The following is a 20,024-nucleotide window of genomic DNA, read 5'->3' as shown; positions in this document are numbered from 1 at the left end:
AACAAGATAGAAAAATAAGCCGCGTTATTTGTAATGCCATTACGCGTTTTAATTGTTTTTTTTTTCAGTGATGAACTGATAACGATATTATATTTTCTTATTAATAACGATAACAATAACACAGTTATATTTTTGAGATAATGATAACGAATATAACTGTTACTTTTATCGTACTTTGGCATGTTGAATACAAATATACAAACAAGTACTAAAATAGAGTTTTCGAAATTTAGTCAAATAGCGGTAACGAATTTCTTTTTAAAAATACACGGAGAGCATAATTTTGCTGAAATATCTAAAAACTTACCCAAATATAGATCTGAAAATAATTTTGTTGGACCATCAAAATAATCAGTAGAACGTTTAAAATGGTCTATAGAATATAAAAAAAATTTTTGCGATATTCTCATCATACTTAAGTGTTCTACATCATTTTAATGGCTTAAAAAAATTATTCTCAGATCTATATTTTTAAAACTGTCACATACCACATAATTTGTATAAATATATTTTCTAACCACATTTCCAAAATTATTAGTTATCTGAAGCCTTTCTACGAAAGAGAAATCGGAAACCAAGGACAGAAGAATAGAAGAGATAGAAAATTTTTTACTGTTTCCTCGAGGAGGCAGCCATAAAATTTTTTGCGCTCTCAACGACACGAAGGGATGCACTGCCGGTGTATAAAGCTGTATACCAGCGGGATTAGCGAGAGTATCGAGATTGGTTACAATGTCCCTCGTAGGGATACGGGAAATATATGTCAGATGGAGGGGAGGGAGATGCCCGTTTTGGTCGCCGGATGCCTGCTTAGATAATATAACACCGTGTGTATCCCCTCGAGGGAAGAGATCTTCATCGTATCTCTCTCAAGTGGCGGGGCTCATCCATTTGAGAGGATCATTGTCGAGGATCCGCGCGCGATTAAAATCAACGACCCTCCGACGAGCGCGCGGTCCATGGCGTTACCGGTCATGGATACCCATTTATCCTTTTTTCCTCCCTTTTTGTTCCCTTTCCTCCCTCCTCTTAAGCGCCGTTAGTGCTGCTTCGATTCTTCGATTAATCTCACTGTTCTATTTGTATACACTTGAACATATGACACAAACTAATGGATATCTAAATATTTTTTATATAATTTTACATTTAAATTTTATCAAAATTGTATAAAAAATATTTAGATATTTTTATCCTCATATTTTCTAAATATTTTTTATATCCATTAATTACAATAAAATATTTTTGTATTGTAAAATTAGAACATCTGTAAGATAGCAGATAAATTAATCCATTAAGCCACAATAAATTTTATCCGGTGTGTTTTACAGCAACGTGTGTATATTATGAGATTTTTTGTCATTTTAGGGAAGAAGCAATAAAAAGAGAAAACATCCGGTGGGCCGGATAACCATAAAAAAAGCGCTGTTCTTTCATCATGTTGATGTTTTAAAAATAATTTATTTTAGCTGGCAAATACATTTTCAACTTAAAATCTTATAATCCTACCGCTACATAAGAATATGACACAAATGTTCTTTTATATGTAAAAGTAGAGCATAGAAAATAAAAGTCAAGGTTGCAAGTATTATTAATTTGATTAAGAAGGACAACTTTTTCCGTAACTAATCCCGTAACTTCACAAATATTCAATTCTTTTCTTTATTTTACAATATGTTATTTTCCACGAAATTTTCCTCTTTATTTTTCGCTTCATTGTATTATTTGATCTTTCCTGTGGCAGAAATAAGCGTTACACACTTTCTAATTTCAAGGTTGGTGTCCTTTTACAGATTTTGAATACGACTACAAACGAGGAGATTTATTTTTGTCCCTTCTTTATCTTTTCGAGACACCGACTCTTAGCAATGCTAGAGTTATTCGTAAAAAGTCTTATTTTCTTGGATATTCTTTCGTATAATAAATAAATAAATATAAATTAATTAATAATATCTAAATACATACTTATATTTGTTCACAAAGGAGAGCGTTAAAATGGCTACAAAATTAATAATTAAACATCGTTCTCGGAGGACACGTTCGTTTTCCACGTTCGCATGAATATCTAAACGTGGCAAGAGAAATTTCACGCGCGTCTCGATCGAGATGAGCGAATCTCCGCCCCTCGCCGCGCACTATTGGTCCAGCAGACTCCGCCAATCGCAACCTCCTCCTAAGTTCACGAAGGGAGGAAGTGCACGCATGATGCACACGCGCGCACGTGCGTGCATATGACATATCGTTGGCTGCGAATATGCTCGAGCAAGAAGGGCAAAGAGACATGGCTTGATCATCGATTCGCTTTCCTACGTCGATCTCGAGAGATTAGCTCTTTATCCATTTTCTGCACGGAGATGTATGTCATATCATAAATGCAGATTTATATATTTTTCAGAAGTTTATATAAATGTCAAACTGTCATTAAAATTGAATGATGATCTGCCATATCTCTTGCCGCAATCTTGAATAAGAAATTTTGTTTAAGCACATGTTCAAATGTTATATAATCGCGCGTAACTGTAATATAAATTTAAACAATACAATTACTTTTGTCCAATCTGTAAATTTTGTTTGTCAAAATATTTATCTATGTCTGATTTGTTATCTAAAATAATATTTTAATTATTAAAAACTTTACAACTTTATTGCATTTAGCAACCAAATTTGTGGTTAATAATTTTTAAATTCGTCAGCAAAGGTGTTCCGTGTATATTTTAATATTTATTTGTATTTCTATCAATGCAAAAAATTATTTTTATTAAGTAAAAGTGAAAGATATAGTTTCATACTAATAAATCTAAAAATTATTTACAACTTTTTGAACATTACTGAGATGTAGTACGATGATGCCATAAACACTTTCGAAAGTTCGTGCATTTCTCGACGGGCGACGGAGATCGATATCGCGGACGTTTTCGTTGCCAAAGAAACTTGGATACCCGTTCTATATACTGCAAACACCCGCGCGATCAAGTATGCAGGATGTCGAATCGAGGAAGAATACGAAGCGAGGACGAACCTTCCTGGCAACGAAGAGCGTACGAGCGTCACCGTTCTAGGGTGAGCCTTCATGAATTATAAATGTTATTCTTGTTCCAACACTATTTTAATATTTTACCGATATTTCTTTCATCAAGCTCTCTTTCAAGCTATCTTGATGAAAGTTCCAAGGATTTAATAAAAGCCTCAGTATTAAAAACACTCGTAGAGGCAATCCTCGAATAAAAAATAAAATAAATAATGCACTCGCGTGAAAATAAAAATCTCATCATCAGAAATAATTTATATATTAAACTATAATTTTAATTTATATATTAAATTATAATTATGTACTAACTATATAATCATGTATAGAAAAAAATAGTTTTGCTGAAAGATAAATTTTAGCTAGATACAAATCTGAAAAAAATTTTGCTTGATCATCAAAATAATTACATAGAATTAAACAAGTTTTTGCAGTATCATTATACTGCAGTATTTTAATTATAATTATTTTAAGTCTAAGCAAAATTATTTTCAGATCTGTATTTAGCCAAGTTTTAAATATTTTAACAAAATTGTTTCTTCTATGTACATTATGCCTATCCAATTTTAAATTTTAACTTTTTATTATGTTGCATTACAAGTACATCCCATGACGCTCGTAATTCTAAAGCATCATTTATCTTTGCTTAAACATTTAATAAAACTGAGATGATTCTCAATAAGAGTTCTCGACTCTCTTACGATTAACTAATTTCAATAACTTTTTGAACGAGTTAAATATTATTTTCTTTAGACATGAGTCTCATTTATTTTGCTCTGTGACAGAAAATTTATGATTATTACTTTTATACCTTTTCTTAACCTTGTAGGTAAAAACGGCCAGACCGACGGTAGACGTAAAGCCTCCGGAGGACAGACCTCACGTGTTGTTCAATGCGAAAAGACTACAGCTAGAACGCGAACGACAAGCGCGAATTGTCAGAGAAAATTTCATCCTGTTAAAGAAACTACGGGAGATCATGCATCGAAAGCGACGGGTAGCAGATGATACTCAACGGGTTCAATGGCAGGAGTCTAGATGTGTGAGGACTCGTTAAGGAAGAGAAACTTGACGAGATACTCCTCTGCGTACACATTTGCAATTTACATGTATGCACTATCTTTTGTACTTTACTTGAAATGAAAAAAACAATATATACATGCAGACCTAATCAATCGTTGATTTCTAGCATATTTTTTTCTATTTGAAATTATTGTACATTGATCTACTGCATGAATTTTTAATAAATTTCTAATATTCTCAAGATTGTATCTTTGTCTTTTATCATTATTTTAAAATGCGAGATAATTGACGGTTTATAAAAAAACCTGTAATTATGTAATGTATTTTTCTTATTATAATAATTTAATATTTAAACTTTTTTAAATTCTTAAAGCTAGATTGTACTTATTAATACTAATATTAAATCAAATTAAAATATAATATAATTTAACCTGCATCATGTATGATATATATAATTTTTTTTCGTTTTATTTTTTTTCATTCATATCTTAATCAATTGTAACCTAATTTGTTAAACTAAATTAAATTATAAAATTGTTATGGAAATTAAATTGATGTCGATTTGTCTCTGTTTTTTTTCGAAATCTAATTAGTGTATCGTTTGATGTATCATATGTCATTAATGTGTCAAAGAAAGAGGCTAGATTTTCACGAATAATGTTGCATTCTTTCGATGATAATGTAAGTAATTAACATTTAACTAATACATATTATAAATTTATATACTTATTCTTAGTTGAAAAATATATTGAAGCTAAATTAAATTTCAATCAAAATAAATGCTAATTAATTTTTTACTACTTTATATTTAAACTTCTTTAATAAAACTGATTATATGCTAATAATATAAATATTAGACTTTCTGCTTTAATAGCAAATTAAAAATACTTCGTTAAAAACAAATGGAGGAAGAAAGTTATGAGCAGAAAACTGAAGAAAAACTTGCTGAAAGAGTGATTTTTGATGAAGAGGATCAATTCAAATATGAATCAACGATTTCGTTGGACGAGACCGAGCAGAATAAATCACGTGTGTTAACACACAATGAGGCCGGCGAGTGTCTTCACACTTTGGGAAAATGCATCGCGTTGCATGAGTACGCTTATCTCAGCCTGGACGCCTCGGACAGAGATCTTACGGATATCAATGTGATATTATCCTTCAGACACGTTCGTCATGTGAACGTGTCGGGAAACAGATTGACGTCAGAAGCACTGCGTGTACTCGAAGCGATGCCGTATTTGCAGACACTGCGAGCGGATCGAAATTGTCTGACCAGCGCGGAATTGAATCCGATGCCCTATCTGCAGGTAATTCCGTGATTCTTAATCCTTGATTCATGTTCAATGGAATTGAATTCATACACGTAGATAGATCCATGTTTGTAAGATGAGTTCAAAAATGCAGGAGCTCTCCCTGAATCAAAACAAGTTGAGGGATGCAGCTGGCATTCATCACAGATTGCTCGAACGTTTGGAATTGAATCACAATGATATTTGCACTGTGGCTATTGATCCGCAGAATCTTCCGAACTTGAAGACTTTAGAGTTACGCGGTAATGCGCTAGTCAGTACAACAGGTAAGATGCATGAGAACGAGACGAAATCCATTATTTAGAGATTAGAAGAAGTCCGAGATTAGAAGAAGCCGGGAGAACGAAACAGATCTCGATACTTACGAAAAAAAAAAAAACACATAATTTAATTATTTTGCAGCAAAATTTTGCTGAAATTAGAGAATAGAAAAAGATAGAATAAATTTGTAAATAATTTGAATTTGGGAATAAAGTAATATTAATATTTAATATTTATATATAATTATATAATATATAAATATTTGGAATAAACTAATTTGCAAATTAAATAAAGTTATTTCAATAAATAAAAGTAATCTTCTTGAAAAATTTTCTTGCAGTTAATAATAATGAAATTTATTACAAATTTCTCATAAAATCTTTTTCTTCATAGGAACTAGATTTTTGTAAAATTTATGTTTTTTTGAATAACGATTTGATTTTTTGCTTTTCACAGGAATTTATTGTCCCACTTTGACGCAGCTCTTTTTAGCTGAGAATCAAATCGAGAAAATCGAAGGACTCGATGCTCTCGTGAATTTGAGAACACTACACTTGCGAAATAATAAACTTGCGAATTTGGACGGCTTCACAGAACGATGTCACAGTTTGAAACACTTAAATCTGCGCAATAATGAGATCTCGAGAATATCAGAGCTGGAAAAATTAAGTTGTCTATCAAATCTGGAAACGCTTATCATTTTGGGAAATCCTTTTCTGAAGGAAGAGGCAAAAGAGGAAGAAGAGAAAGAAGCGAGACAAGAATACAGATACATCATTCTGACAATTCTACCGAAACTAAAGAGGATCGATAAAGATCCTGTACTGGATTTTGAGAGGAACGAGGTAAAACTCAGAAAAATCCAAAAAAACAAATTAAATTCCGAAAAATTCGATTTAAAAGATTGAAGATTGAGATAATCGAATTAAAAAAAAAAGAGATCAAAATTTTAATCAAATATCTTCGTTAAAACATTTTTTTAATCTTCAGATGTCCAGTGTCAATTTTTTTCAATCAATTATTATTATCCTTTTAAACATTTTGATTGATTGTTATTTATTCAAAATAAGTGTTAATTAATATCCTTTTCTAATTTTTGTATTATTAACATGGATTAAACATACTTTCTACAGTTTCAGTTCAATAGACAATAATTATTATAGATAATAATAATATAGATGTAGATAATAATAATTTCAAATTTAGAAAATCATTGAAAATACAAGTTACATTAATTTAACTAACTTAAATTTAATTAACTCAATATGATTTGTCAACCAAAATTTAATAAATCACACATATATTATTTTGAAAGCGGTATTATAAGGCTTTTGAAACAAAACTACAAAATAATTTATGGTTAAACAAACTCAATATTTTTTTAATATCCTTTATAATTTTTTTAAAATATATATAAAAAATAGATTTTAATTTTCATCCTGTTCTATTATTTATTTTAATTCTTTTTAAATTAAATTGTTATTTTGCTTCTGCATTTTCCAGTATTTATTGCATTATTGTTCAATGTGTTTATGAAGATATACGTACATGTTAAACTGTATGTAAATGTCCAGTATATTAAGCTCAGGTTTGCGGGTTCGGTAAACCGAAATGACCATGCGAATCAGGATCATCCCTTCGAGCTGTGGGATCCATTACATAGCCTTCCGTGATCCATTACACAGCCAACTCGCGCCATCTCGTAATGATAACTTGTAATACCAATTCATTTTCTGGATAAAAGAATGCAAGTTTATTTCCAATAATCTCGATCGATATTCATAATTCTTTTTTAGGATATCCTTAAATAATATACTTAAATCTTACAATTTTGTTTATAATTTTTGTCGTATATTTTAATAATTTTATTTGTATAATAATGTATAATATAAATATATATATTTTAATATATATGTTTTTGTATTAGACTGTATATTTACAAAGAAAATTCTACTTTAAATTCAGATACGAATTGTAAGTTCACTAAAGAGAGTTTTAGGCCAATAATAATAATGAAGATAATATAAAATAATTATAATAAAGATACCGTGATAAGAAGTTACTCATACTGATTACTGTAATAAGGCATTCTGTCATTATAGCGCGTTTGTAATTTTATGAAAATCTATTTACTCCGCAAAATTTATATGAATAAATTTTTTTCTAAAAAACTAATATATCACTTATACATAAAGAAAAAGCTGTTTAATCGCCATTTTTTTATCATTCTACACAAATAAATTCAAAATAATCAACTTTTTCTTTCACCATTTCGTTTGAAACATAGCCGCTTGATTTGAAGATCTCGCTCGAAGTAATCGCAAAACGAAGGGAATGACGAATCATTATTCGATCCTAATGCCAACATTGTTTATTCGATCACATCAATACAAAAATATTAAATACAAAAATGTACCTGTAAATGACGATTTCCTCTTCGTTTTCATCGACCTCACGAAACTTGCGAACGACGCGCGCGGCAAGAACTGAACAGCGACGAATTAGAACGCAGTCACGTGACAATCGAAACTCCGGGAAACTCGGTCACGTGGCTCGAGTTATGACGTCACGTTCTCGAATGGTGATACCGGCACGTCTCAGCATATAGGTTATCGCCGTCGTAGGTTCGCTCTTTTATTCGACCTGTACACATCGATCCGAACACGACGCACCGACGCACCGACGCACCATGATGCAAAGCAAGCCTCTGCATAAAGTCGGTAAGTGATATGCCAAATGTTACGAACGAATATTTCGGAATAAATCGGAGAAATACGAGCGCAGAATGGAACACGTGCTCGCGACTCGTTTGTCAAGTACAACGTGAAGTATGGAACTCGTCGTTACGGAACAATACGAGATGTTCGATATTCGCCACGGACATTCGGTTTAGGCGAGTTTTTTTAATTCATCGATCATTGATTAATCGCATTATGCGCAAACGCTATTTTTACGAACAAAATTGTATTGTATTATTGCGCATAATGCGAGTCATCGATCGATGAATGAAAAATTCGCCTTTTTGTTCTTTGTTTTTGTTATTAGGCTGTGATAAAACTTTTTTTTTCTTTTTTTCAACTTCAAATATATATCTATTTCATTTTAAATATAATTTTAAATACTCCTAGTATCCATTTTAAATTCACCTAGTAAAAAACAGATTATTTTGCGATATCTTATCGAATATATACATCGAATAAATATTCATTATAAATTCATAAATTATTTATCATGCACTAAAAATATTAAATATAAAGTAATTTTCGATTTATTAATCCATCAATGATTATACCTAACATTTTAATGGAAATTTTCATGATTATAATTTTAATAAATTAATATATTTATTATATATCTATATATTGTAATAAATTATGATAGCATATTATTCTTTGAATAATTGAATGAACAAGATAGTTACATGAAAGTCATAATATAAGAAATACACAAAAAAAAACAACAAAAGTTAAGTAATATTCGAAACATATAGTGAGTCATAATGAGTTCCTATATTATTTGAAATAAAGATGTAGATATGATCTAAGAAATTCATATTTGTTCATTATTCATTAAAAAATTAATATTCTTTAAAAATTATGCATTGCTTATCACGCTGGCTCTTCATAGTTTCCAATTTCCAGTTTTATATTATAAAATCTTATATATCATATATATTAAAAAAATATTATACAGTTTCAAAAGTAGAGATCAATCACTTAGAAGAGGACTCTTAGAAGAGGAGAAAAACAAGAAAAAAAATTGGTATGAACATAGATCTGGAAATGTGTTATAATTTTTATGTTGAAATTTCAAATTGCTTTGCTTTCGAATTTTTTGTCAAAATTGAAAAAACGAGAGTCTTTATGAGTTTTATAACAATAATTAAAATTAAAAATTTTTAATTTAAAATTAAAATTAAAAATTGCGAACTGCTTTAGTATAACTTTAGTACAACAAGACATTTTCGAATTACGTTACCAACTTTTTTTTTGTTTTTTAAGTCTCCATTCATCTTCCAAGTGACCTCAATTTACGGAACATCCTGTATATAATATAATTTATATATATCAATTTAAAGACTGTTATTTCTTGGGTTTAACTTTCCAATTTAACTAGAATAAATTTTTCAGCCAACTTGGATCTGGCGGACTGGGGTCGCAAGGAGATCACCCTGGCGGAGAACGAAATGCCAGGGCTTATGTCACTTAGGAAGAAGTATGGCCCATCAAAGGTGTTGCAGGGTGCGCGAATCGCTGGCTGTCTTCACATGACTGTGCAAACTGCGGTGTTGATTGAGACCCTGGTGGCACTCGGTGCGGAGGTGAGAGCTAAAAAGATTGAGCCTAATACTTCTAACAAGTTTAATTCACATGTTTCATTAATTTGATAATTTGTTAACGATAAGAAGCAGCGGTAACGCTGATGGAATTTTAGTAGCTGTTTACTTGGCGAGAGATACGTAAAGATAAACCCGATTTACATATGCGTTATCATTTTTGACCGTGACCTCTCTTGTGAAGTCTAAATGTATTTATTTAAGAATATTTTTTTTTCCTTTATGTATGCTGCTCTAGAATTTCAATGTGATATTTGACTATGAAGTGAATAAATATTAATGATAATATTTTTCTTTATATTTCCGAAGGTCTTCTGTTCATTTAAAAATATTAACAGAAAACTTCAATAAAAATCCGTTTGTCTCGAGTTACTTTTTTATGTCAATAAATATCAATAAATTAATTTATAAATTAATGTATGATTTCAATTACAAAAATTATTAGATATTTAAAAGACAAAATTATGTTTATAGAAAAAAATCAACGATTTTTCTTATGCGTTATTTAAGATTATAGAATATAATGATTGAAATAAATGATGAAAATAAATTGAAATTAAATCTCTTACATGATAATCTCGTTACATGATACAATATATGATACCATATAATAATATATCTAAGTATGATGTATTATTTGATATAAACAAATCGCTTCATTTACTGTGTAGATTATCAGATCTAAAACTACATAGTTGTTTTGAATCTAATAACTCTCGAATCTTAATGATATATTCTTATATTGTAGGTGCAATGGTCGTCTTGCAATATATTCAGCACGCAGGACCACGCAGCGGCGGCGATAGCAAAAACTGGAGTACCAGTGTATGCATGGAAGGGTGAAACCGACGAGGAATACATATGGTGCATCGAGCAGACTCTCGTATTCCGGGACGGTAAGCCGTTCAACATGATCCTCGATGACGGCGGTGATCTAACGCAACTCGTGCATACCAAGTATCCAGATTATCTCAAGGAATGTCGGGGCCTGTCTGAGGAGACTACCACTGGAGTAAAAAATCTTTATCGCATGCTGAAGGAGGGTACGCTTAAAGTGCCAGCGATTAACGTCAACGATTCCGTCACGAAGGTTTGTACATGCTCATACGAGCAAAATTACTAGCAAACAAGATTATGAAATTATAGATAAACCACAAAATATGGAATTTGTATGTTATCAATTAAAAAAAAGTACTGCTCATGACTATGATTATTCGTGGATTAAAATCTAATAGTCATCATTTGTACCAAGATAATATAAGATTGCGCAGAATAGTGATGAGACAGATAAATGGATGAGATAAGAAGTGAAGAAATTCAAATGCATGACGTCGCACTTCCAAAGATAATATTTCTCGAGATAGCAAATAATTAGAAAATAGCAAATTAATAAAAATCTATTAATATCTAAAATAGATTCTAAATAGATTGCATAACTGATTGCATAACTGATGTATTAATAAAGTTGATTTGCTAATTTGGTTTTATATTTTTGACAGAGTAAATTCGACAATTTATACGGATGTAGGGAATCCTTAATAGATGGTATCAAGAGAGCGACCGATATTATGATCGCTGGTAAGGTGTGCGTGGTAGCCGGATATGGAGACGTGGGTAAAGGATGCGCGCAAAGTCTCAGAGCTCTTGGTGGTCGCGTTATCATCACGGAAATCGATCCTATCAATGCGCTTCAAGCGGCTATGGAAGGATATGAGGTAGATAATAAAAAAAGAAATCCGATCAATTTTAAAATCGCGTAACAATCAATTTGTTTCGAGCATTGATTACATATGCCACAAATTAAAATTAAGAAATATTCTTAGTACTCTAAAATTAAGAAGTAATTTTATCAGAAAATATAATTAAAATAGTTACTATGAGTGTCAGTTCAAGTCATTACATTTAAATATTATAAATTTTGAGTATTATTTTCAATTATTTCGAGTGAAAATAATTTTTTAAATCGTCCAAATATTAGGTTTTACATTGGTTAATAAATAATTTTAATCTACAGGTGATGTCGATGTCGGATGCATGTAAAAAAGGCCAGATATTCGTGACCGCTACAGGATGTAAAAACATTCTGACTAGTGATCACTTCATGAATATGCCAAATGATGCCATCGTATGTAATATAGGACACTTTGATTGCGAGATCGATGTTGCGTGGTTGGAGAAAAATGCCGAGCAGAAGATCAATATAAAGCCACAAGTGGACAGATACCTATTAGGAAACAACAAGTATGTTATGTAGTTGCTGAATTGTGAATGAATTGTATCTTATGATTAGCAAATTAAATCATATTGTAGGCATATTATTCTTCTTGCGGAGGGTCGTTTGGTAAATTTGGGTTGCGCGACAGGCCATTCGAGCTTCGTCATGAGCAACTCGTTCACGAATCAAGTACTCGCGCAGATTGAACTCTGGACGAAACCAGGCCAATACAAGATTGGCGTGCACATGCTGCCAAAGAAGCTGGATGAGGAAGTTGCGGCGTTGCACTTGGAACATTTAGGTGTGGTCTTAACAAAATTGACGCCAGAACAAGCCAAGTATTTGGATGTACCTACGGAAGGACCTTACAAACCTGATCATTATAGATACTAGTCGTCGATACTTAATGTGTGCAAAAATTTGTAATAAGCTACAATTACAGTTATTGTTCTTGTAATTACGATGGCATTTGATTGACGAGTGCATTAAAATTTTCATCTTTTTATAAATCTCTTAATAGTCTCAAAAAATATACTTTGTATATTATAAATCTCTCAAACATCTCAAAAAATATACTTTGTATATATTTAATTCGGATACAATACAATTAAAATCATTTAATGTTTTACTGTTTTATTTTTTATAATTAGTTTTCAAGTAATTGGCTAAAATTATAGATAATGTGTAAGATAAAAAGAAATTTATTTTTCTCATAACCATAGCTATCACAGATCACAACTATATACAATTTATTTGTATACATTTCATCTACATTATCTATGTTTTAAAGAGTACTGAATTTTCCTGCAAACAATAACAGCCGCAGCCCGTAGGACATACTATCTCTTTAGCAAACCATGCTGCTAAGTGCTCAATATGTCCACCGTGGCCGCAAAACATGCAAGAGTTACTCGCACCTAGATTTTCCAACAAAAAAAATTTTTAGTTTTATCTGAGTTAATGATTTTTTTATCGAAACAGCTTAGTTAAAAAACTACGAACCTCTGACTGTGACATGGCATATGATACATTGGAAGCTTAATCCCTTGCAATTCGCACATTGTGGCCCTGTACTGATCTTGCCGCAGATTCGGCATTCATTCTGCAATTCGACGTCCTTCTGCACATCAAATGATGACGTGCTCAAATGCTTCAATACTTGCGCCCGAGCATCTAACAACTCCCATCGATGTAATGCTTCAGCATACGCCTTCTTATAACTATCGTACAATGCTGTGTATTTTTCATCGAATAACCTGCATATAATATTCGATATTTGCATTACAACTTGAAACATGCTTATGCATAGAAATTTGAAAAGATGTCTAAAGAGAGAACACTCGAAAATTTTTCCAGTGTTTCTCTATAATATTTTGCAAACACAACTGTGCTAAATTCATAAAATATACTTGATGTTTTTTGCCGAGTCCCCGAAATCTTGAATGACTTTCAAGTCATCCAGCGATTCCGACCATGAATTTGATCGATGTTGTTTCAGATTCTGAAAATTCCATCCTTCAAACGTAGTATCTGCCAGATGTATTGTATGGTAAGGCGAGCCACCAGGCTGCAAAGAAATACTGAATGAAACAGATTCACAAGATTTATACAATTGAATATGCAATTGAAATGTATATCAATTGCATACACTATATACACATAATCATACATAGCATATAACACACAACACACGCTCACACAAAATAATAAACTAACACTGCAATGAGTTATTAATGAATAGAAGTATGTATATGAACTTTCTTCACAGAGGGGTGACAATTACTTGAGGTAATTGATTATGGAAAACAGCACATGTCGTTTAACCACCAATTGCGATTTGCAACGAATAACATACACATTATTTTTCTTTTTTTTATGAATCACATTTATACAAATACATAATGCAAAATTTGTATAAAATTCTTAATCGGTTACAATAAGCAAATCCACTTGGTGTCATAATAACACTTTCGATCCGACGCTGAGAGACGAATACAAAACAATGGTTATGTAACATAAAACCTTTATATAACATAAACTCTTTATAACACTTTCTTTTAATGGAACTCTCAGAGATCTTACCTTTAACCACCATTTTCCTGTGGAAAGCCTCTATAACAAACGTAATATTATATCGTTAGCTGTGATATATATATTTATATATGTAATTAGAAAACACAAAAAAATACGTCGGTACAGTATATTATATTTATTGAACAATAATGCATAGATTGAATTTTTGATCACCGTACATGATTTTTAAGATTTTATAAATAATTACTAAATAGTAGCCTCAGTTAAGTGATTTACGTGTAATATTTTCATTAATATTATTTATGATCATTAAATTATACATACTATACCGTCGTAATTGCATCAATTACATAAATTTATGATTTACACATTACTCTCAAAAAATGTTCCCTCATGCATCGGAAGAAAGACACATGTGCTGTGCATGATAGTCTGTGTTCTTAGTAAGTACTGAAGAACTATTGCAGACTAAAAGGCGAAAATGTGATCGATAAATGTGTAATTTCTTCCCTCAATTCGCGAGATAGATAATCGTATCAATGCTGCATTATGAGGAGAAAGTTTCAGGTGATGCAATCTGCACTTCTTACTCTTTCACACAAACTGCGTACTTACACTGACATTCACTGACTTGCTAGTCAACCTGGTTTGTGAAGAGTCCATGTTCTCTGATCGGTAGCTAAGTGCACAGCTCAACATGCCAGCCATCTGAACATCAGACTGTTTAGCGTAATGTTGTATTCTGAATAAATATAAAGTAATTAATATGTTATAATTAATTGACCGATAATAGTTGAAGCAATAATTTACGGAAAGATTGATTAAATAAAACTTGTTTAAATTCTTTTAAATTTTATAGGTATAAATTAACACATTTACATCTTAACTGATAAACAGTATTATCAGCTTTCTATCATTTAATTTGATTAATATTATTTAGATTCGATATATCCTCTTTCCAATTATAATTTTAATTGTAATATATAATACATAGTATATAATGTAATAATGTAGTAATATATAATAATAAAATCCAGACTAATGCTTACAAGAAATGTATTAAATTTTGGCCCCAAGGATGTAATGGCCATGGAGCACTGATATCAGGAGAATGACTCAATTGATAAGAATTCTGCTCAGTATTGGAAGGTGGTTGCGAAATTATTAAACCAGCTAAACACCAAGTCTGAATTAAATCAGGTCGTTCCAATGTAGCAGCTACATTTGCATTGTACTGATACATGGCCGAAATGTCAGCGGTGTTGATTCTTAAAACAAAATATTTTCACAAGTTTTTAAAATGTAATACAACACATATGTACAAGTTTTTAAAATGTAATGCAACACATATGTACAAAACTCGTACACTCAGGCAGTACATTTTAAATATTATACTTACGTATATTTCTCAGCGAGTTCCTTATTGACGAAGAATAATGATGAAATATCATATATCATAACCATTGGATGACAATTTTTGAAATATGATCGATCATGTATTCTACCCGTGCCATGCAATCCGCGTCGAAGATCTTTCTGCTGATAGAATTGCAGTTGGATAGACAATGCGTGTATATATTACAAATGTACAATTTTGAATTGAGAATAGTATAAGCAATTCTCATGTGTTAAATTTAGACGATTAATTTTTATTAAAGTGAAGAATAAATACAAAATTTATTCGAAATTAGTTATCTGCGATTAGTGTCTTCTATTTATTCATTCTTATTTTTATCGATTAAAGTATGCCTTACACGATCTTGAAAATAGTATGAACTGATGGACATATTATCATTGGTTGGCACGTAGGAACTTCGATACATATGCATGAAAGATTCGCCGTTACCAATGTTATTGTCCAAGGCGGACAATGCTCTGGGCGTCGCATCGCCCGGTTTCATCGATGACCTTCTTGCATAGGAGGGACGGCCAAAACAAACGAGAATACCTATCCACAAAATAGTCAAGAAAGCACATAAAAAATTAAACGTTGAAAAATGAGCATATACACACCTACGCAACAAAATTTAGCGCCGGATGTTCTAGGAAATGGTATGTAAGAATCTTGATAATTCGCACAGATATTGGGAGAGTTCAGGAAGGTATTATTATCCTGCATATGATATGCCAAATGATCGGTTTCGTCTTCGTCTTTTTTACACATCTGTTGAATAAAAATCAAGATTTTTATTTGAATGCTATATTCAAGTGATTAAAAGAAAAAAGATTCTAACTTGCTCCAGAGTTATATTTAATTGCCGGAGACACGGTTCTAAGCACGATCTGTTCTTCTTGACGCGATGCTGAGCGGTCTGCACGAGAACCTTGAGCAACTTGGTCATCATTACGTTGTCAATCGACGTGCCAGGACAAAATTGAAATGTTGGTTGAGCGCTGCACGGATAATTCACAGGGAAATTTACTTTTAATATCACATTATAATTTTTTGTACATGCGGTTATCGTACAACTTCTCTCCACAACGTCCATCGCGTTTACCTGAATCGAAATGTAAATATTAGTTTTTTCAAGTCAAGTTAGTATCTCACATATTTAATGTACTATTACCTCTATATTTGGTATATTCATATTTATCAAAGAGAACTCCTGCTGCAAACTCTTTGGTTGAGTAGGAGACGAAACCTTTTTGGAATTATCTGGAAGACTGATTGTTTCAGACTGCGTCACAGGCTCATCCACTTTGGTCGTTATATAATTTATTTCAGGCTCAGTCGGAGAAGTATTTATCTGCAATTCTTGAACGGACTGCAAAGTTCCTATAAAAATAATTGTTGTATAGAAAACAATTTTATCAATGGGATCTAGACATGTTCTACATACTTAGATTACTTTCTTCGGAATACTGGCTGTAGACTGACAGACCATCATCCATACCATTGCTGCATAACTAAAAAATGATAAGAAATCTTTATTATTTGCAATTTTTATCGTTCATAAAGCTGCATAAAGATAAGTTGTATCTTACTTTCTTTATGAAAGGACTAATCTTAAATATTCTCAGACACTGATCCTTAGACCATGTAACAAGTTCAAACTCGCTATTTTCTATAAACATATACGAATAGAATTATAATATAATGATATGCTCTCTATAATTGTTTTTTTAAATTTCTCAATATAACAATACCTAATTTTAAATGTCGCCATTGAAATTCGAGAACGACATCCGTATGACCCACAAATGTATATATTGGTGCACTAAAATTCGATGTGTTCCATAGCAAAAGACTATTTTCCCCACGTCGTAATTGCGGCACTACTATTGTTACTAAACCTTCGCCAAAAGGCTATAAAAAAATTTTATCTATGATGCATACAGTAATCCAACGAAAATTTGTCTACAATTGTTTTTTTACCGTATATCTTGCTCTCCACACAGGAGAATTTGTTGTCAAAATACTCTCGGCTCTGCGTGGATTGACAATGTCGAAGATCTTGACGGTGCAGTCTTGACTCGACGTTGCCAGTTGATTTTGTTGAAAGGGACACCAATCTAAACCGTGTATCTAAAATTGCATCGACAGATATTCTCTTTCGCAAAAATCATTAATTACTATTACAAAACTATATACTTTTGTTAAGTGAGCTGTTATGTATTGCACAGGACTCGTTGCTTTCCGCTGATCCCATATCTTTACATCTCCATCATGCGCGGTAGCCAAAGTATATGATGATAATGGATTCCAACGTACTTGTGATGATCCCGCTGTAAGAATAACGTAAGCTTGGTTATTTTCTTCAATTAAAAAAAAAATAATCTAAGTATATTAAACAAATAGAATCATAGCCAATTCCTCGGCAGGCAGGATTTCGGTTACTAAGTTTCTATATATAAAATAAATTCTATAAATAATTTTTTTTATTATCAACCACGTGTCACTATTTTTAGCAGACTTACAATGTAGCATGTAGATTTTATAGTAATTTGATGATCAAATATTTTGATATCAATTAAAATCCCCATTTTATTATCCCCATCACAGGAAAATATATTAATCTAAGTATATTATTCATCTTACCAACTGCAGAAAGAGATAAGCATGGTTTTCTTTGATCTCGTATGTCCCAGATATGTATAAATGTATCGATGCTGCAAGAAGCAATGATGTCTGCTTCTTTGGGATGCCAGTTTAAATCACTAACGACTCGTGTGTGAGCTTTCAGACTCTGGCTAGTTTGCAATTCATATCCTCCTGCTCCATTGAAATTCAATATTTCAATTCGTGTATTGCTCTAAAAGAAAATTATTCTAAGGCAAGATGTAAAATATACATATATCTATATTTTGCCTCTATACAATTTATCTAATAATACAAATTTAATTGATGATATATATGTATCTTTGTATATAAAAGATATACAAGTTATTACAGAAATTGCACACAAATGGCAGTTGAACTCGCACGGATTCCATTCAGCAGAACCAACTTCATATTTGCTCTGTCGCTGGAATTTCTTCACTGTATTAACATCCTCGTCTAAATGTTTTACTGCTAAATACCTGCGTCTAGAAAAGAAGCAGAAGAAATATAGATAATTTTTGCATTTACATAAATAATAGTGTTTAAAAAATAATTAATATTTTTTTTTCATACAAAACATGTCAAAGATATCTTTAAAATTCCCTTTCTTTTTCTTTCTCTCTCTTTTCTACTGACATCTTAGAAATTATTTATAAATTAATAAATATTTATCTCTAGAAATTTATTTATTAAAAACTTACCCGGCTAGCAAAACATAATTGCCAGTCGCGTCTACAGCCATAGTATTAGCCTAAATATACAAAAAAGAGAATCAAACATAAACATAGACTATTTCTCCAGTACAAGAGAGAGTTATTAAAAAAAAATCTTATAGCGCTTTTTTGACCAACCTGTAAATCGCGGTGCTCCGTGACCACATAGTCACTGTTTCGTTTGGACATTTTGGCTAAAGAAATTTTGGAAATCCTGTCACATTATCCTGCGTTAATTCAATCCTACGCGTCCTGTGCCGGGATCAGGTTAGAATCATAGCAAATAAATACAGTCCGTTGCGCGCGCAACAATTAAATTGCTACAAACAGAATGTTTTGTGTACGTTTGTGATATTTTGTATGTGAATTATTTGATAACAGAAATATTAACAAACAATATTCCTCACTGTTAATAGATTATCTGTTAATTATTTAATTATACATATCTATATCGCAATATATTTACGACCTTTATTTTATCATTTATTTTATCATATCCCAATATAATTTCATGTTTACATCGATTCGAAAAATTCTACGAAATCAAGCGAAATCAGAGATATTCTTGAGATAAAAAAGTGCTGATTTAAACAGATATTTCTGTTTTACAAATATCCCACGCCTCTCAGACTTTGTTCATAGCCCTGCGATATTTCGACAGCTCACATACAATTGACTCTACATTTAAATGCAGAGATGTAAGAGGGGTTGGGAGGTCGAGAGAGATGCGCGTCAGACGCGATATATTCAGGGCAGAGAGAAAGAGAGAGGGGGAGAGAGAAAGAGAGCAAACTTCTGTGGTCACGGTATCGCATCACACATACTCTTGCACTTGTGTGCACGCGCGCACACCACTGACGTAATGCGATTGGCTGCGCGTACGCGTTCCCTCCCCTTGGCACGCCGCGGTCACGCGACCGAGACCGAAGATGATCGAGGGCACCCGAGCGAGAGGGAAGGAGAAGGTGCGTCTCCCGCTGTGTTGCTATTTCTGTCACGTACTACGCGCGCAAGTACGCATACACATAACACTCGTCTCTGTACATGTAATACGGAGTCTCTCGC

The 20,024-nt window shown here is 32.0% G+C and overlaps 3 protein-coding genes and 1 long non-coding RNA gene across 10 annotated transcripts; 2 read left to right on the top strand and 2 right to left on the bottom strand.

Annotated features, from left to right (window-relative positions):
* Window positions 1–2,924: 2,924 nt before the first annotated feature.
* On the top strand, window positions 2,925–6,925 carry LOC105430827 (leucine-rich repeat-containing protein 23). Of its 4 annotated transcripts, XM_089073205.1 has the most exons (4): window positions 4,007–4,131; window positions 4,920–5,355; window positions 5,453–5,624; window positions 6,076–6,925. In XM_089073205.1, exons 2-4 carry the CDS (start codon window positions 4,948–4,950, stop codon window positions 6,525–6,527), a joined length of 1,032 nt encoding a protein of 343 aa, XP_088929331.1. In that variant the 5' UTR covers window positions 4,007–4,131; window positions 4,920–4,947; the 3' UTR covers window positions 6,528–6,925. The 4 variants fall into 4 exon arrangements, 2 of the variants coding, with proteins under 2 accessions (XP_011642813.1, XP_088929331.1); XR_016138438.1 differs by lacking the exons at window positions 5,453–5,624; window positions 6,076–6,925 and adding an exon at window positions 2,925–3,057 and having other exon boundaries at window positions 3,852–4,131; window positions 4,920–5,055; XR_016138439.1 differs by lacking the exons at window positions 4,920–5,355; window positions 5,453–5,624; window positions 6,076–6,925 and adding exons at window positions 2,925–3,057; window positions 4,639–4,903 and having other exon boundaries at window positions 3,852–4,131.
* LOC148937396 (uncharacterized) lies at window positions 3,800–8,016 on the bottom strand. The gene is made up of 3 exons (XR_016138442.1): window positions 7,888–8,016; window positions 7,168–7,352; window positions 3,800–3,932 (listed from the first exon to the last, which is right to left on the bottom strand). It is a non-coding gene; the product is annotated as an uncharacterized LOC148937396 (long non-coding RNA).
* A 161-nt stretch (window positions 8,017–8,177) lies between these two features.
* On the top strand, window positions 8,178–12,795 carry Ahcy (adenosylhomocysteinase). Its single transcript, XM_011644510.3, has 6 exons — window positions 8,178–8,339; window positions 9,750–9,940; window positions 10,704–11,045; window positions 11,455–11,670; window positions 11,970–12,196; window positions 12,266–12,795. Exons 1-6 carry the CDS (start codon window positions 8,309–8,311, stop codon window positions 12,561–12,563), a joined length of 1,305 nt encoding a protein of 434 aa, XP_011642812.1. The 5' UTR covers window positions 8,178–8,308; the 3' UTR covers window positions 12,564–12,795.
* Window positions 12,796–12,855: 60 nt separating this feature from the next.
* Window positions 12,856–19,688, bottom strand: Wdr59 (WD repeat domain 59). Of its 4 annotated transcripts, none has more exons than XM_011644506.3 (20): window positions 19,098–19,688; window positions 18,948–18,997; window positions 18,596–18,731; window positions 18,244–18,457; window positions 17,797–17,930; window positions 17,581–17,730; window positions 17,352–17,511; window positions 17,190–17,269; window positions 17,045–17,111; window positions 16,772–16,980; window positions 16,439–16,702; window positions 16,218–16,368; window positions 15,959–16,152; window positions 15,604–15,743; window positions 15,254–15,472; window positions 14,820–14,946; window positions 14,253–14,282; window positions 13,580–13,737; window positions 13,173–13,426; window positions 12,856–13,087 (listed from the first exon to the last, which is right to left on the bottom strand). In XM_011644506.3, the coding sequence occupies exons 1-20, from the start codon at window positions 19,146–19,148 to the stop codon at window positions 12,948–12,950; spliced, it is 2,928 nt and encodes a 975-aa protein (XP_011642808.1). In that variant the 5' UTR covers window positions 19,149–19,688; the 3' UTR covers window positions 12,856–12,947. The 4 variants fall into 4 exon arrangements, with proteins under 4 accessions (XP_011642808.1, XP_011642809.1, XP_011642810.1 ...); XM_011644507.3 differs by having other exon boundaries at window positions 15,604–15,740; XM_011644508.3 differs by lacking the exon at window positions 14,253–14,282.
* Window positions 19,689–20,024: the final 336 nt, after the last annotated feature.

This window comes from Pogonomyrmex barbatus, unplaced genomic scaffold, assembly GCF_055798465.1.
Source record: "Pogonomyrmex barbatus isolate J1 unplaced genomic scaffold, ASM5579846v1 scaffold14, whole genome shotgun sequence".
Taxonomy (NCBI): domain Eukaryota; kingdom Metazoa; phylum Arthropoda; class Insecta; order Hymenoptera; family Formicidae; genus Pogonomyrmex; species Pogonomyrmex barbatus.
The sequence above is the reverse complement of the archived record's forward strand: the minus strand, read 5'-3'. Positions and strand labels throughout refer to the sequence as shown.

Excerpts from the sequence above, each read along its gene's own strand:
- LOC105430827 (XM_089073205.1), top strand. The coding sequence starts at position 4,948 with ATGGAGGAAGAAAGTTATGAGCAGAAAACTGAAGAAAAACTTGCTGAA. Across the intron at positions 5,356-5,452 it reads ATCCGATGCCCTATCTGCAG|GAGCTCTCCCTGAATCAAAA; the intron begins GTAATTCCGTGA and ends TCAAAAATGCAG. Across the intron at positions 5,625-6,075 it reads TGCGCTAGTCAGTACAACAG|GAATTTATTGTCCCACTTTG; the intron begins GTAAGATGCATG and ends TGCTTTTCACAG.
- Ahcy (XM_011644510.3), top strand. The coding sequence starts at position 8,309 with ATGATGCAAAGCAAGCCTCTGCATAAAGTCG. Across the intron at positions 8,340-9,749 it reads CAAGCCTCTGCATAAAGTCG|CCAACTTGGATCTGGCGGAC; the intron begins GTAAGTGATATG and ends TAAATTTTTCAG. Across the intron at positions 9,941-10,703 it reads TGGTGGCACTCGGTGCGGAG|GTGCAATGGTCGTCTTGCAA; the intron begins GTGAGAGCTAAA and ends CTTATATTGTAG.
- Wdr59 (XM_011644506.3), bottom strand. The coding sequence starts at position 19,148 with ATGTCCAAACGAAACAGTGACTATGTGGTCACGGAGCACCGCGATTTA. Across the intron at positions 17,112-17,189 it reads TTAGTCCTTTCATAAAGAAA|TTATGCAGCAATGGTATGGA; the intron begins GTAAGATACAAC and ends ATCATTTTTTAG. Across the intron at positions 13,738-14,252 it reads CAGGAAAATGGTGGTTAAAG|CCTGGTGGCTCGCCTTACCA; the intron begins GTAAGATCTCTG and ends ATTTCTTTGCAG.